This window comes from Dermacentor andersoni, chromosome 3, assembly GCF_023375885.2.
Source record: "Dermacentor andersoni chromosome 3, qqDerAnde1_hic_scaffold, whole genome shotgun sequence".
Lineage (NCBI taxonomy): Eukaryota > Metazoa > Arthropoda > Arachnida > Ixodida > Ixodidae > Dermacentor > Dermacentor andersoni.
Genome location: NC_092816.1, coordinates 150414517 through 150431823, shown reverse-complemented (window position 1 = coordinate 150431823; position 17307 = coordinate 150414517). Strand labels below are relative to the sequence as shown.

The 17307-nt window shown below is 44.4% G+C and overlaps 1 protein-coding gene across 1 annotated transcript in view; it reads left to right on the top strand.

Annotated features, from left to right (window-relative positions):
- Positions 1–1001: 1001 nt before the first annotated feature.
- Positions 1002–17307, top strand: part of LOC126524640 (short transient receptor potential channel 3-like) — a 49379-nt gene continuing 33073 nt past the window's right edge. The window contains exons 1-3 of the mRNA XM_050172938.3: positions 1002–1687; positions 8887–9083; positions 13814–13947. Coding sequence (XP_050028895.1) covers positions 1526–1687; positions 8887–9083; positions 13814–13947 — 493 coding nt within the window. The 5' untranslated portion in view covers positions 1002–1525. The remainder of the gene's footprint in view (positions 1688–8886; positions 9084–13813; positions 13948–17307) is intronic.

Below are 17307 nucleotides of genomic sequence, written 5' to 3'. Positions count from 1 at the left end.
TTGTTTGTTTGTTAATGTGGTTTATTACAATGTAATATTACATTTATTACATTAATACAGAGCGCGGACTTGTAGACATGAGTTCGTCAAACAATTTGCGAACAGCTGTAATTTTTGTCCTTGAGCTGGATTATTCGAAGAGGCGGACATTACTAGCGCGAGAAATCGAAGTAATTATTCAAGAAATTAACAAAACTTCAATGATTACTTTCTAAGTTAATAACTTTACAGCACATATTGCCATTTACGAATTGCATCCAGTGAGTTTGCCAAGGCGTGTTAACTTGAAATGAATTTCCAGGATGACACCAGTTTCGAAGTATTATTTCCTAAAGTGCTGAACGAAATACATGGGCGTTCTAGTTACTTTTGTGCTTCAATTCATAAAGCATCGTTTTCTTAAGAAAGTGGAACAACTGTGCATTTTTAGGGCAAGTTTGATGGCGCATATTTCCAAACCGACTTCATTTTGGAAATTCATTCCAAGTGGACACGTCTTTCAAGCTCACCAGGTACAATTCGTGAATTTCAGTATGTGTCGTAAAATAATTGATTCAAAAGATTATTAGTGGATTTTTGTTAATTTGTTGAATATGCGTTCCGATTTTACGTGCCGCTTCTCCGAATAATCCAGTTCGAGGACTGGGATTAGGCCATCTGCAACAGGCTATATTTTTAAAAATTCTATAAAACATCAAAATTACCACACTATATTATGCGTTGATCATTGGGAATAAGAGATTATTTTGTGCTCTGTTGATCGTTCTGCTCATTCTTTTCCTGGCTTAAATCACGCATTCGTTTTGTCTACTGATGGCCACTTTTCTTTCCTGCCGCATCTTAGGTTGTGGTGGTCACTATATGTTTGTCGAGCAAACGGTTGATTTCGTCTCTACTCAAAGTGCCGTTAGTGTTCCGCATACATTTCTATGTTCGGAGGTTGAACGTTGCGCACACCGTTAAATAATTGTCAACGTATTTGTTGTGGTGTGCCGGGACGAGATTACGGATTAGGATGCCCTTCTTAGGCGCTCATGGCGAGTGTGTTTATCCAGGGGGGTGTGTGCAATTCCACTTTATTCATTTCGTTCTTTTCGGGGAAATCGGAGATGGTTTTCCCTTTTCTTCTCCGGGATGTATGACGGTACAATTGTGATCTCGGAACAAGAGGCCTTTAAAATGTCTTTCCTTTATGTAATGCTGCAAGTCAATAAGCAATATCAAATAGCCTCAGACAAAAAAAAAAAAAAGAACTTCCCCGAATCAATGGGTCACTGAGTGGTTGAATGAAAGGTAATTGAAACCTACGCACAACCGCAGCGTTTTCTGAGTGGCTCTGAGTGCCTGGATGACTGCAAATATGAAAAACCTATGTATTCATCTACAAGCAATGTTTACAATGATTCTTTCTGTCATTTCAGACCGGTTGCAGAGACAAAAAAATCAAGGAGAGCAAGCAGCCGCTGAAGGTACCAGGGTTCCCTGACCCCGAAAGGCAGGAGGCGAACACCACCAGCGGTAAGCAATGGACAACGCGGCCTTCGAAGGCAGTGGCTCCGCCGTGCACGAACCCGTCGTCAGGCGACGAGCTTTGATTCAGAGGAGCTTGCGGCTGCAACCCGAGGAGCAGCGGTTCTTGGATGCGGTGCGGGACGGCGACATCCTCGGACTGAGAGCCGTGCTTCAGGTAAGGAATCGAGTGACTCAATTAGCACGCGATAACATGCTTTTCGTAACGGAATGACAGCGGTCGCATCGTGTGATGACTATGGTCACGAGGGGACCCTTCTACGCGTTGTGTGACTGTCCTCGTTACAGCACTTATCGACAATCCCTTGCAATTGCGCTAACTCGCATATTTTGCAGACAGTTATCAGGGCAAACCATTTGCGAACGCTGAGCTCGAAAGACATCGCAGTAGTGGGCGATGAAAGCACTCCTACAGCAACATACCTGTGCAAGCGCCTATAGCTTGCACTGGGGTTCGTTGCGCCACAAGTGGTTTTATGTTGTGATAGCCAGCGGCAAGTGTGACCGGCTGTGACCAGGCTTCTGTAGTCCCTGTTCTGTCTCTCTTCCTTTCTCAGCTTTCTTATCTTTTAAGCTCCCCTTCCACCGTTCACCAGAATAGAGCAGCACACCGGACTTGCCGTTCTGGTTTTTAAACTCCTTCATCTTTTCTTTCGCCATTCTTTTGTCTCTCTCTTAAACGCGATAATATGGCCAACGTAGGCCATCTTTAGCATGCCATATGGCTCGTTGTCTTTGGCAAAGTTGCTCCTGTTAGATGATTGGAATAACTGAAGCTGCGCCTCCCACTTGATTAGAAACAGGGCCGCGCCCTTTTAATTTGTCTGGGAATGCACTAGAGCTAGGCCTGCAATTAGCCAATTATAGAACAAAAATAAATTCTTGTGTTTGTTTTGTCCAGTGTCTTTTATGCTAGCAAATATCACCACTCTTTTTTTTGAATACTAGGTGTTCTGTGTTCTTAGTTGCACCTAATTTTAAAAATTCACTGTTGCTGATAGCACAATTCTAATCCTTGAGCTAAATTACTCGATGAGGAGGACATTACTTCTACGAGAGATCAAAATGCTTAATTGAATAGTTAACAGAATAGCACTAATTGTATTTTTAATTATCTACCTTACGGCTCATATTGCAATTTACGAATTGGCGTACCCTAATGGAACTAATTCTCAGGGCTACAACAGTTTCGAGTATTAATTTTTACAGTGTCTGACAAAATACATGGTCGTTCGAGTTATTTTTGTGTTGGGAGGCATACAACGAAGTTTTCTTTACAAAGTCAGGGGAACAAGAATGCATTTTTACAGCAAGTTTGACGCCGCATATCTCGAAACAAGTGCAATCCTCAGAAATTGTTCGAAGTCGACATGCCTTGCAATATCACTAGGTATACCATTCGTAGATAGCAATATGAGCTGGCATATGCAATTAACAGTAAACTTATTTCGCTAAAGATATGTTAGTTCATTCATTCCGCATTTGAGCGCTTGTGGAAGTACTGTCAGCCTAATCGAGTAATTTAGGTCAAGGGTTAGAGTTGCACTATCAGCCACCGGCGGTTTTTAAAAAAAATTGGTGATGCCAATCGTTCGGCATGGTGGCACCTTGGATGCCCTCTTCAGTCCAGACGGGTAGCCCTTTTTACTGCTATTCACCTTACCACCACAATAAAGATCTGGAATTATCTGAATGATATTACTGAGATTGGTTTACGATACCGGGCCTGAAGGCATTTCTTTCGATTATACAGGTAGCGATAGTGAGCCCTCAATCTTCTGTCGTGTTAACTCGCGCCTCGAAACGATTGAAACACTCATTACGCCCACTGACTTACAAACATTTACGACCACTTGAGAACCTCTAGTTTCACTACAGGCAACGGCGAAAAAACAGATGACGTCATTTCGCACGCTACAGAAATGTACGCAGCCTGGGCTCTGCACTTAAAGCAGGCCGTGCCAGTTACTAACTAAAACGTAGTAACGGTGTGTAACAAAATTTACTAAGATTCCAGCAACTGCTGACAGTAACAAAACAGGTAGTACCATTCGCTCGCTGAAGGAGCTGGTTGATACAACCAGCACATGTAATAAGTTTTTTAAACTTATTGCATATATTTCACGGATGAGCTGCGTGCTGCCAAGGGAAACTGATGAAGCGCAGATGATTGCGAAATTGGGTGATAAGTGTGTTAGCTTCTCTTCACTGGCTCTCACAGAAAAACAACCTAGTTTATTGGAGGAGGCATCACATGACTCGTAACTATGCTACATGAATGCGCAGTTCATTTTTATGTAAGCGCATGCGCAGTCTACACTGCTTCACATGTGTAAAATCGATGCAGTGGTACAATAAACTCAGCTGAAAGTTTGCGCTTGGTGTGTCGTCTTCTCTTACGTCCGTGTCGTTTTTTGTTGCGCAATATCATTTGAGTAATGGATTACCAACTTGCCTGGAATGCTGGTCTCATGAGAGAATGCTTGCCATCTACTCTTAGAATGCCCCGGACAGGCCACGCATTGACGAACAAGAGCTGCATGCAACTTGATCCTCACCGACCTTTCTCACTCGCAAAACGGCTGGGCCCATGGTCATCGAAAACAGCACAGCTAAAGGCGTCGAACGCACTCCAACATTTCTTCGAACACGCGGGCATCCTTAACGAGTAGTAGATGCAGCACTGGCTTGAGCGTAACCACAACCAGGTTCAATTGTTCAAGTAAAATGTACAGTCACACATAATATTTGTAAAACTACCGTGTTGTTCGTCTTGTGGTATGAAGCTCGCTTTTGATGTCGTATCTATGAGCATGCATTATTTCACATCTGTATCTTCGTCTTTGCTGCTGTTCATCTCGAACTGTATTGGGGCCTAGTGTACGTATTTGGAACTCTGCATACGCGTATGTGTAGGGACTAGTTTTGACCAACTTGTCCTGGTCTTTTATCTCGGTATATATGCGTGTGCATAAGAATGTGCGCTCTAGATTTGCCGAACCAATGACGTTTGTTTTCATCTTGCAATATTTATTTTTGTTATTCTCACTATTATAGGAAAAGGAGTAGCCGTCACCATTACAAGGCGACTGCATCGCTTTCTTTTATTTTTATAAAAAGAAAACAACTAAACAGGCAGCATTTTAGCAGAAGAAATGCTATCAGAAACGAAGAAATGGTATACGATTGTAACGCTTCTTTTTGAGTGCCTGCAATTTATCGTTAAGCATTGGTCCCAAAGATTCCTAAAGCATACTCGTATGGGCACCTTGCACTGAATATCTCCCGCATTGACAGATGTGCGAGAACACACAGTTATGAGTGGTGGAAGCAAAACTGGAGAGATGGGATAAACATCTGACGTGACATTTCTAATAGCTTATCACTATGCAAGAGTGCATCAATGCAGTATCCCGATGCAATAAAGCATGGGATGTTGTTGTTCGAAATGGCATATCATTTTCTTCGCATCCCCTAGCGGCCCCCGTGTCGTGTACGGTGGGTGGACAAATGAAAAACGTCATAGTGGCCGATGGCCGGTGCACAGTGCGTACTATTGCTCTAACTAGCTGGAAAAATGAGGATTTCACTCGGTAACGAAGGGTCGGCGGCACCACTGTCCACGTTCGCGTTCACCTATAAGTTCGAGCGGGAGTTTGACACGAACTCTCCTACAGTGCTTGTCACGTTGCTGGCTCTCTCACACTTGTTTTTTTTTTCTTTTTATGATTATTCTATTCAGTACGATGCGACGTTGAGCTATCCAGTACTTTGTTTCACTTTGCAGACGCAAGGTGCTGCATGTATGTCGAGCAGCACTGATCAGTAACGAAGGCCGGATTTTGTCATATTCCCGATGTTTTTCAGCGGCACTGATGTCTTCGATTTGAAGACCCTCGCTTGCTCATAATACGAGCGTGTTAGCTAGAGCAGGCATAAAAAACAGTGAACGCAGTTTGCACGTGTGCAAGCACAAATGCGCAGACCCCCAACGCGACACGCACAGGTTTTCTATTCTTGCACCTTTGGTATTACACGGTATTAGCACGAGCTGATATGACCGTCTGCGATATGACCAGCGACTCTGCTGCACCGAGGAGAAGCGCCGATATAAACTCCTTCCGTTTTAATTCCGAATATCTTGCATAACGAATGAGTTTCACTAGCCTACGCCGAATGTTAGGAAAGCTAGACGTTCGCCAATGTGATCGCCTTTTCGCATTTAACCTGATTTTGAAAGTATTGAAAGTAGTATACTTGTTCCGCTTTGTCAATTCACTAAGTAGCCGCATCGCATAACTGAATAGCAGATGCACACTACATGAGAATACGTGCATAAACTACTAACACTGAACAGGTAAACATTTCAGTAAATACCTAGAAACGCTGGGAAAATTGGCTCCCGTAAATCTTGAAAGGTTTGTGGAGCGACTTTTGGGCGCACTTTGAAGAGCTCCGAGTGTTCAACAATGCAGCCGAGTGCTCCCGTACGGTGTCTCTCACAGACCTTCTGCCTCCTTGGCACATTAAATTCATTTGTGTATTCAGTCAGCTAGTCGATTAGCCGATCAGTAAGTAGGTCGGCAGGCTGGTCAGCCAGGCCTGGCCAGTTCAGTAGAGTTGTGTCGAGTACAGCGCTTTCGTCCGTCCGCCAGGCAGGTTGCCAGTGAGTGGCGACGAAGCAGCGTCGTCACTTGTGCGTTTGTCGATCGAAGAAAGCCTTCATCAGACTTGGCACCTTCAGCAAGAATTGTAGACAGTGTTGTAGAATAACAATGTGAACTTAAGGAACATGTTAGGCGCAAAGGAACTAGGACGGCATTGTGGGCATCTGGCCGTCTTACCGTACCAGTACACCAATCATTGACCTTGAATCGAGCCCAGAACCTTGGACGCATTAAACTTAAAGTTGTGCGAGACGGAATGGGCAGTGCTCACGGGCGCTTTCCCCGTTCCGCGGGCGCTTCTGACGTATAACCAGATTACAAGCAATAACCAGTCCCTTTTAAAGTCTATTTTATTGCTTGCTTTATTACAGAGAATGCACAAATGAAACGCATAAGAAGGAAAGTCAGACTGAAGCGCTACTGCAGCTGTAAGGTTTATTCTCCAGCAGGCGCACGGTAATTTTACACAGGTTATTTTGAATCGACAACACAATCACAACGCGCTGTTTTATGTGTTGAACAAGAAAATCGCACACATGTGCGGAGCTAATCTAATCTGCGTCTTTCTTTCTTTAAATTTGTCACAGGGCTTGACTAAGTGGCAACTGGGACAGCGTGTCATGAGTTCAGTATTGCTGGCGCTAGGGCGCGATGCAGGTTCGTAGCGCACAGATGCGTGGAATTCACGCGCTTCTGCTCAATGAAAGACGTGCTACCTGGTACAATTATGATATAGGTTCGCACATCTTGTGAGCGAAGCTTTTCTTTCTGAAAGCTCCTGGACTTTATGGACCGTGGTTGCTGCTGCTGCTGTCTGGCCGATTATCCTGCACGCAGGACAGAAATGGTATAACAAATCGGTTTATATATAGACACCTGCACTATAGGCCTGCTCATTTGCCGGCGCCAGGCTTTCTTCTTTACGATATGACGCAATGAAACAAGACGACGGTACACAATGTGCTTACTACCACAAATATGTAAGCCTTAAAAGAATAAGTCATTGTTAACGGGAAGTTTTCATACCTTTTGCTCCATGCTTTGACACGTCTCCGCGGTTGATTACTCGCCGACTATACTGGCCTGATTCTGGATATAGTGGATTAGTAAACTGGATTGATCCTGGAGATGGCGTACTGAAAACTGGAGCGAATCTAGAGACATTTTATACCCGGTCGCATGAGCCACGTCGCTAATGTAGTGATGGTGGTCTCTGCTTTTTGCTGAGCAAGCACGTATTCACTATGTAGCTACTAAGCATGGTGCAGAACATAAGCAGTAGGATAGAACTTATCACATTCGTGAAAAACTATGCGTGGATCTGCTATCGCAGTCACCAGACACGAGCGGAACTGGGGAATGGCCAGTAAAGTAGTGTCAACTTTTTTTCACTGCGAGAAAGAGGAACACCGAAGCGAGCAGAGTGCAATTACATCATATCGCCTGTGTCCCCGCCGCACCACTCCTTCCCCGCTAGGCCCCACCCACCTTCCGCGCGTCGCTATGCTGCGCGAGGCTATTTGTATACTCTACTTTCACTCTCTCTGATCTCTCTGTACCCCCCCCCCCCCAGCTCAGCTCCTTCTTTCCCGCTAGGCTCCAACCACCCTCACTGCGTCTCTATACTGTGCGATGCTATTTTATACTCTGCTTTCACTCTCTCTCAGCTCTCTCCCCCAGCTCGGCAAATCTGCGGACGTCAAGAGAAACCCAGCGAGGTTCTAAGAGCTACACTGTAATATTTGCTTCACATATATTCCAAATGTGTGTCGTATGCGCACATGCGCGCATATGCGCATGTATGCGCACAGATATGTATGTCTTCTTTTTTCATAAATCTGACTTAACCATCGCATTAGCAGTCGTGTCACTAAGCGGCAGCGAAATTGTGCCGCCACTGTCTGTACTGCGCTGTGTGACTTAGAGCCGGAAGATGAGATACTTCCTTGCCCGTCGAATAGATGCGCATTCCGTTGCGCTTACATATTTTCCCGTGGCGCTCATCCCAGCTCGTTAGCTGATCGTTCGTGAAAATGAAGCAGAGATCTGTAAACGATAGTCACGGCTACGGAACGAAGTTTTCTTTCAAAGAAAAACTGGAAGAGGATGAAGGTGTACTTAGCGAACGCCGCTCTACTTGCTTGTGTTGCCCCAACAGTTGCATAAGAGAACACGGTGGTAGCTCAGTAAGCAATAAAGAGACGACATGTACTACAGTTTTATTGCAAATAAGTTAAGATTGTCCAAATAACTTCATTGCAGGTTCAAAAACGACGCTCTCTGTATTGAGCCCACTGTTCTATATTTTTAAAGTAAACTGTCCGAAATTTGTGACAACGCAAGAATATGAAAGCGGTGCGACACAATGTCCTCATGCAGTGCATCGGAACATGAGACGTGAGTGTTGTATGCCGTCACACGAACGCGCGCATAACCATTTAGAATGGCTGGCCTTCGACTTTACTCCCATCCGCTCACTCTAGTTCCTGTTAACTGCGCAACCAAGCAAGGACTAAGAAAAAAAAACGACGACAAAAGGACGCTCTTGTCCCTCGTCGCTTCTTATTGCCCATGTTGTTGCGAAGTGAATACACGAATCAGTACCAATGCGCCCAGCTGTCAGTACTTGTGTCACTCATTCTTGGACGTGTTTACAGCAACAGTTGTGTTTTCCGCTTCCACCACGCAGGCGCACCCGTTGCTGGACGTGAACTGCTGCGACATGCGGGGCCTGCGGGCACTGGAGGTGGCCGCGCAGAACGGCGACGTCGAGCTGAGCGTCGAGCTGCTCAGGTTGCGCGCGCTGGACGCGGACCACGTGCAGAGTGCCCTGCTAGTGGCCATACAGCGCGGAGACATACGTCTCACGCGCATCCTGCTCGACGGGTGCGTACCGCGAGCCGCGTTTTATTTCTACTGACACTTCTAAGGGGCGACACCCATTTTGTTTGGGTGACGGATTCGTCTACAACTGCACTGAAGCTGCGCCGCCTTATGATTTAGTCCGTACGGTATCATAATCCAAGCGGTGGTACTCGTTATTAGAGAGTTGTGGCTCACCCGGAAGCGTGTAACCGTTTGCGGTATACCGGGTTAGAGGAGAGGTGCACGGCAGCGACAACTCCGATGGACATCTTGTGACGCGGACATTAACCGTCCCGGCAGCACATGTGAGATAATGATGCAGTGACCTAACATGTTATAATTAACTGCGGATGTACAGAATTGGTGGCATCCTAATCGTTAACGTGCACTCGTTTTTATGATATTCCCTCGAGGGGAACGCTCACAAAAGCCAAAATATGGTTGATTCATTGCTAGATCGATCGGCTGATTGATTGATTGATTGATTGATTGATTGATTGACTGACTTAGAAAGGATGGCTTGAGGTCTAAGACGAGGTAATAAAATGATTAGAACACATCTTAGTGAAACAAAGGGTTCCAAGGTGTCGCCACCAGCTTCCTACTGTAAATGCTACTAACGTGCGCGGCTCGGGTAACCATGATCTGTTAACGATAAGAAGTCTGCGGGCAAAACTTTGACTGCTAATTAGGTGGCTTCCATATCGCTCTCCCCAACTCTCTATATCGTCCGTCGATTGCTTCTCAGAGTAATAGGAACCAATGGGAGTTCGTATCAAAACAAAGAGAAAAAAAAAGTGTAGGAACGTTTCCATATTAGGGCGATGGCTTTATCGCAGCCGCCACACTGTTGAAGAACTAATGCGTAAAAGCCGTATCTTTATTAATAAGCTTGAGACCAAAAAATAAAGATACGTGTGTACGTCAGGTTTCGCACGGCGACCGAAAATGCGGCTTTGCTTTGTTGAAACAGCATGGCGCTTCATAATCTCGAAGGTCACGGCTTTTACGCCCTGCCCACGCCAGAAGAACTGGTGACGTCATGGCTGCCGTAGTAAATAATACACTCAGCGCTCATGTTACGGAATATGGAAACTAACCTCGATGTCCCAAATTTCTGGGTATCTTCCTAAGCGAGAGAGAGACAAAAGGGGTGGAAAGAAAGGCAGGTTAGCCAGTGTATGTACCGGCTGGCTACCCTGTGCTGGGGAAAGGGGCGAATGGAATAAAAGGAGAAAGAAGAAGGAAAAGAAAGAAACAGAAAAATTCACGCAGTAACGCGATACTACGCACTACAACATTCAAAGACGGTCGCACAATTCGCATGCCTTTAAAAACTTCAGCAAAGCCCTTAAGGCCTTGAGTGCCGAAACCCGTCTGGACCAATTTCAGAGAACATTCTCTTCTGTGAAGGGTATGTTCCTAAAACTGCGCTGTACAAACAATAGCAAAACACACAAAAATGTCATCTGGCCTCTCTGTTGTGATGTGAAGGGCACGCTGTTGTGTCATTGCCGGAAGATATGTCCTTGTCACTGTCTGATTGTGGATGTGGTATGTCCAACCCGACGTTGCTAGGAGAGTTCTTTCGTCATATGGAATAAATTAAGTGACAGCATAAGAGACACTGAAAGCTTGTGTTATTCGGTGCCTTCGCCGCTGTCTTGCTCTCTATTAATGTATTTCGTGTTAAGTTACATGCTGTTTGGCACTTGCGGACGTGCATACGTCGCTTTCGCGCTTTTGCATTGCTTTTCCACTGAATAAATCCGGTTGCGAGTTAGCGTCTGCGCCGTCTGGACTCCGAAACATTCTTGTTTGCGCTGCCTGTTTTAGAAACTCCGATTGAGTGTTCTGCACGCATCTTCATTTATTCGTTTGGTCGTGCGAACTTCGTTCGTTCATTCGTTCGTTCGTTCGTTCGTTCGTTCGTTCGTTCGTTCGTTCGTTCGTTCGTTCGTTCGTTCGTTCGTTCGTTCGTTCGTTCGTTCGTTCGTTCGTTCGTTCGTTCGTTTGCTCAATTGTTAGATCATCTATTCATTCTAGTAAAAGGAGTATCGCCATAACACGTTAACTCCGACGTACATATCTGCCTTCTCAGCTGTCGTAGTCACTGTTGGCTAGCAATGTCTATATACATACATCTACATGCATATGCCGCCAAGCTGACATGCCATGTCACACGTGGTGTTCCAAGCTTAGCGAAACACGTGCTAATGATAGGGGCAGGCGAATGTACGCGTCTTTTCGTGAGTGATAAAGTACGTACTCTACAGAATCTCGACTGACGGTACATCATTGCAGTACTTCGTATTTTGCTCTGTATTCTTGCTTTAATGAATAATAATAAAGCTTTGAAGGCCAGCGCACTCGACGCAACATGGATGCGGACGCCGAAAAGACAAATTTTAGCTAACACATTCAGCAGACGCCATTTACTTCTTTCTTTGGGCTTTATACGTTGCTGTTGAGTCATTCCGCACATGCGATGTGCTCCTTATTGAGTTCCCTACGTTCCATGGTGATGACTCATGAGAGTAGCATATACATTCTGCACAAGAGGGACGGTTGTGGAAAAGCATCTGCATGTGCGAGGGCATTCTTACGCAATGAGTGCCAAACTATCTCAAGTGCAAGTCTCAACGCAATGCGAAACGAGTACCCTCCGCGGTGGCTTAGCGGCTATGGTGTTGCGCTACTAAGCATGAGATCACAGGATTAAATCCCGGCCGCGGTGGCCGCGTTTGGATCAAGGCGAAATGCACAAAAAATAGTAATAATAAAAAAGACGGCCGTGTCCCGTGCATTGGGGGCAGGGTAAAGATCCACTCGTGGTTAAATCTAATCTTAAGTCCCCCACTACGGCGTGACTCATAAACAAATCGTAGTTATGGCACGTAAAACTCCAGAGTTCATGCATAGACAACGAGTGCTTTCGTCACATCTCTAAATATGTTGCATGTCGGTTCGTTGGCGGTGTGGTTTAATTTTGGCTGTTAGTGGTCCCGCTTCATTAAACAAATATTGCGGCCATGACCAATAATCTGACTGAATAAAGCATTCAGTTAGCACATTAGAAAAGATAATATAGCTAATTTGCGTTATCACATGCATATAGCAATTGAAATTTATGGATCAATGATATGTATGGATTAACATACTTCGCTATCACTTGTATGCACTTTTGTTCTTATTTCTTGCCATGAATAATCGTTCCTATTTATGAATTCTTATTTGCGAATTACCAACTCTGTCAACTATACAGCCTGACAGCAACTACAGTAATTGCCAAGAATTGCCGATAGTTAATGCAGCAATGTTGTACGTTCTGCGTGAACTATATTTATGCACATATTCCAATGCTGCGGTTTAAGGTTTTTATGTAGTGTGCCTAAAATATTTCTGAGCAATCGTTATAGCGCGCTGCGTGCCTTCTATTTAGGTGCTGTAAATTGGGCTTTCTCGGAATGGATGTGAACTGTGCTCCAACTTTTATTCTATTTCGCATATTGTCACAATGTATCATTACCCGTAGTGTAAATGGCGTCTGCTTTGATGCTCCCTGTTATTTGATTTTAATTAAATATTGTTCGTTCGTTGGTTCGTTCGTTCGTTCGTTGGCTGGTTGGTTGTTTGTTGGTTCGTTCGTTCGTTCGTTCGTTCGTTCATTCGTTCATTCGTTCGTTCATTCGTTCGTTCGTTCGTTCGTTCGTTCGTTCGTTCGTTCGTTCGTTCGTTCGTTCGTTCGTTCGTTCGTTCGTTCGTTCGTTCGTTCGTTCGTTCGTTCGTTCGTTCGTTCTTTCTCTCGAACTAGCGGAACATTGATACTTATTGCTTGGCTAGACAAGGAAGGAATAGACGGCATCACCCGTGACGTGAAACTGTTCTGTCCAAACATACAAATATAAACATAACGGGCTGACAAAGACGGACAAATGCGTGGAATACCGTGCAACGTTTTGCTAATAGTCGCGCACTTTGGACGCTTAGTGGAGGTGTTTCTTATGTTTCCTCAGATGGATTTCACCCGGAGTAGGTTTACACTGCCCTAAGAGGCCATAAGAGAAGCGTGGAATATAAATGCACTTTCTTTCAAAATGTTTGTACCGCGTTTACTTTTTGTTTATTTTGCGGATACTTCTCTCGAAATTTGGCATAATATGTATCTTCTTGATAAGGCGGTCCCGCCGCATACCTTTATATAGTATACATTGTTTGACTTACCCTTTGAACATACCGGGCAGCCTCTTGATAAATAATGATCGTGTATGTACAGTCCTTGATCTCTCGCCCCATATTCGTAGTTGCAGCGATACTGACCATCCGGAATTCGTTAACTTGCGACAAGCAAAAAAAGCAAGCCTCGATATATCTAAAGAAGAAAGGTATTTACTGTCCCAAATTTATATTTCCGTATGTTTCATAGTAAAAGCAGCGAAATAAAGTAACGGCAACACAAGACACAAAAGTACACAGGACAGGCGCTGAAGTCAGCGCCTTTGCTTTGTACGTCTCTGTTTTGTGTTGACGTTATTTTTTGGCGCTGCTTCTGCTATGCAGATATGCCAACTTGCCCAGTTCTGCACTCTATTACATTTCTATTTCCCACTATACCTTTCGTCGCTTAGGTATCGCACACTAGACTATTTCCGAGATTGCGTTGCTTCTAAGGTAAACCTAAAGAGGACGCCCGTTACCTTCGTCGTACAAGAAAAAACGAGACGACGACGAGCTCATACCTGTGATTTCAGAGCGCATGGGCCATGCACTGTGCCAGTTGGCAACATGACCCCTCTCATGGCAGCTGCTATCGCTGGCGACCTCGAGATCACCAAAATGCTTCTGGACAGAGGCCACACAATTCAGAAGCCACATGAACCTGGATGTAAGTATTGTTTAATCTTTTGGCTTGGTGGGGGAGCAAAATGCTACCACATTGCGGGGACTTCGGGCACGCGCGACTTGAACAGCTTTAGTCTAAAGTAAGAGAACGTAAATGCAAAGGTGAGGTACGTGATCACCAGGCCCTCCACGCCTGGTGACACTCTCGTCTAAGCCAACACAATCCATTACGTCCAACGTGCAATTTCTAGGTCGTTGCATCTCGTTAGTCTTGTGGACTCAATACATGCAAACAACCTCTGAAAATGAGCGTGTCATGGCTACAAATAACCTGCGAGTCAAATGAGTTCAGAAGAAGCCAATGCTTAATTGTCTGTTCATTGGAAAACAACGATTGCGAGAGTGAAGCCGTTGCGACCAGTAAATCTGAACCTGCAGCCACGAGTGTCGTTTATAAAGCAGGTGCAATGTAGAGACTGCCATGTCTTTGCATATGTGAGACATTTACGTGGGCTTGCTTATAGAATATAGTAAGCTTTAACTTGTTCATAAATGCATTGCTCTTTTTGTAATAGCGTACCGGCAATACCGTCAGCAACGGCGCTGGTAGCGTCACCTTGTTTACCAGAGCATAATCCGAGAAGACAGGAAACTAATGCTGTGTTGAAGTGGTGCTACAAAGCGTCGCTAGAATGTAATCGTCATCATGCGGTCCTTTTATGTTTCTTTTTTTCGTTAACGAGAACGTCCATGTGACATCAAAACGTTTGAAATACACAGAGGTTGGACAAGGCATCACAAGATATCGCTACCCGCATTTCCACTGTCATTCACTGCCCCGGTATACCCGATAGTCTGGTGACGGTGATAAGTTTATCAACGAGGCACCGAACTGTCTGATGTCTGTGTATTATCCACGTGTATTATCCAATTCTTTTAAAAATCGAATTTTGACTATACATTCTAAACGGACGCTCGTGTAGAAGTACTGCTGGAAGATTTCGCAAAGTTTTGTGCGCTTTAAGCAAGCAAACTCTTATCCTCACATTTGTGTCAGGGATCAGTAAGTGAACTTGAAGCATAACCTGCTACAGAGATCACTGACTTACAGGAAATAAGAGTAGATGCGGTACACCTTCAAACCGACTTTCGACGCGAACAGCTGTCGGCATTCTGTAGGTGCGTACACGACCACCCCGAAAGAACCATGACATTTTGCCCACTTATATTTTCGTCGGCTGTGTCGTCTAAATCAAATAAAAAGCAGACCCAGATGCTGAACTGATAAGAAACGCCATTTTTTTCCGTGGTGCTACTCGAGGTAGGAATATGCTGAGGAGAAAATTGTTAATTGTCATGGTCATATCACCTGAAATTCTGAAATTCATTACATAGGAATGCAATAAAGATTCTATTGGGGAAATACTCGAGCCCACTGCAATGGAAGTTCTTTTACGTCATACTTTGCAGGGAGAGACACGTGGAAATACAACTTGAGCCCTTTTCTAGAAGAAATGGATCTTCTTATTTGGGAGGACATATTTTCTGGCAATGTTAAGCACAGTATGTCTAAGACATATTTGCCAGCACATTTACATTCGCCAAATACGTACACGTGATCAAACCGCCAACACAGTCATAGCATCATCGGACACAATTGACTAGAGCCCGTATTAAAAGAATTGGGGAGATTTACGTGCCAAAACCACGAGCTCATTATGACGCACGCCGTAGTGAGGGGCTCCGGAAATTTTGACAACTTGGGGTTCTTTAACGTGCACCTGAATCTAAGTACACGGGTTTTCCGCATTTCGCCCCCATCAAAATGTGGCCGCCGTGGCCGGTATGCGGTCCCACGAGCACATGCTTAGCAGCCCAGCACCATAGCCACTAAGCACCGACGGCGGGTCCGGCCCGTATTTGACAAAACTTCTCTTATGTGTTGTTGGCAGTCAGCGCTCGTCCTGTGTCCTCCCTTGCCCGTGTTTTTTTGATGCTGTTTTAAATATGAATGATCCGTACCAACTAGCTCGCACCCAAACCCTTCTGAATCTCTTATATGGGGTGATCATTTTACGTTTTGCTGAATTTGTAAAAATTCCCTGTTCTATATATCATAATTCTTGTCCTTGGGCTGAATTATTCAGAGAGACGGGCATTACTTCTGCGAGAAATTGAAGCAGATGTACAACTAATTACCAAAAGCTTACTAGTTAACCTCTTATTTATTTATGTTACAGCACATTGCAATTTACGAATTGTAGCTGGTGGACATGTAAGACGTATCCGCATGTATGAAATCTCTGTAATGCCACCAGTTTGGCGATAGCCGAAGTTCGTTGTGCCACAGTTGCGCGGGTAATTTCATTTTGCCAGATCCACAAGGTGGTATCGCTTCTACGGAGGATTTCCTTCAATTTTCCGATTATGATGAGCCCGTAGAAATTAAAAGCTTGAAATATAGTTAATATATTATTCAAAATTATATAGTAGATTAATTAATTAAAGACGACGTGGTCGCAACCCCTGAGAGCTTCCTTACAAAGGAACGGGCCGTTTATTTCAGATCGGCTATTCTTAAATATTATAGGACGTTTTCGTAGAAACACCCGTTAAAATAGCTTAGACGACGCCTCTCTGCTCTAGTGTGTCTTGCGTTAACCTCAAGGGCGTTGTCATACGGCTAATTGTATGCCCGCTCTGCATGGCTGAAGCATGGAATCGAGAGTTCGTGAAGGTGGTGCGGTCTCGTGTGGTCGTGAAGAATCACAGCACAACGGTATAGACGTCGACTAAGGTTGAAACACCCGCCGTTGTGCTTCTGAGCCTGAGAGCGCGGGATCGAATCCCGGGAACGGCGGCCGCATTTCGATGGGGAGGAAATGCAGAAATGGTCGCGTACGCACCGTACGCGGTTCGCGGTAAAGAACCTCAAGTGGTCAAAAATTAATTTGGAGTCTCCCAATATGACTTGCGTTATGGTAGAATAGTGGCTCTGGCGCGTAAACCTCCAGAATATTATATATATAAATATAAATATATATATATATATATATATATATATATATATATATATATATATATATATATATATATATATATATATATACAGGTGTACTTGTTTATCGAACGACCACGTTCCATCGTCTAAGAAATGTTCTAGCCGAACATTGTCTAATCTGATTGCATGCATGCGCGACGCGAATCGTGTAGAACCTTCTGGAAGACGTGCGGGCACCAGCGATTACTCTGGAACGTTCGATGGCTCGTGTGTAAAAGTTGACGCGCTTGACGTGCTGATCAGATTTTCGACGATCGCCGACTGCGTTCGCCACTATCGTTGTGCTTTGTGTAGCCTGTTATATATATATATATATATATATATATATATATATATATATAT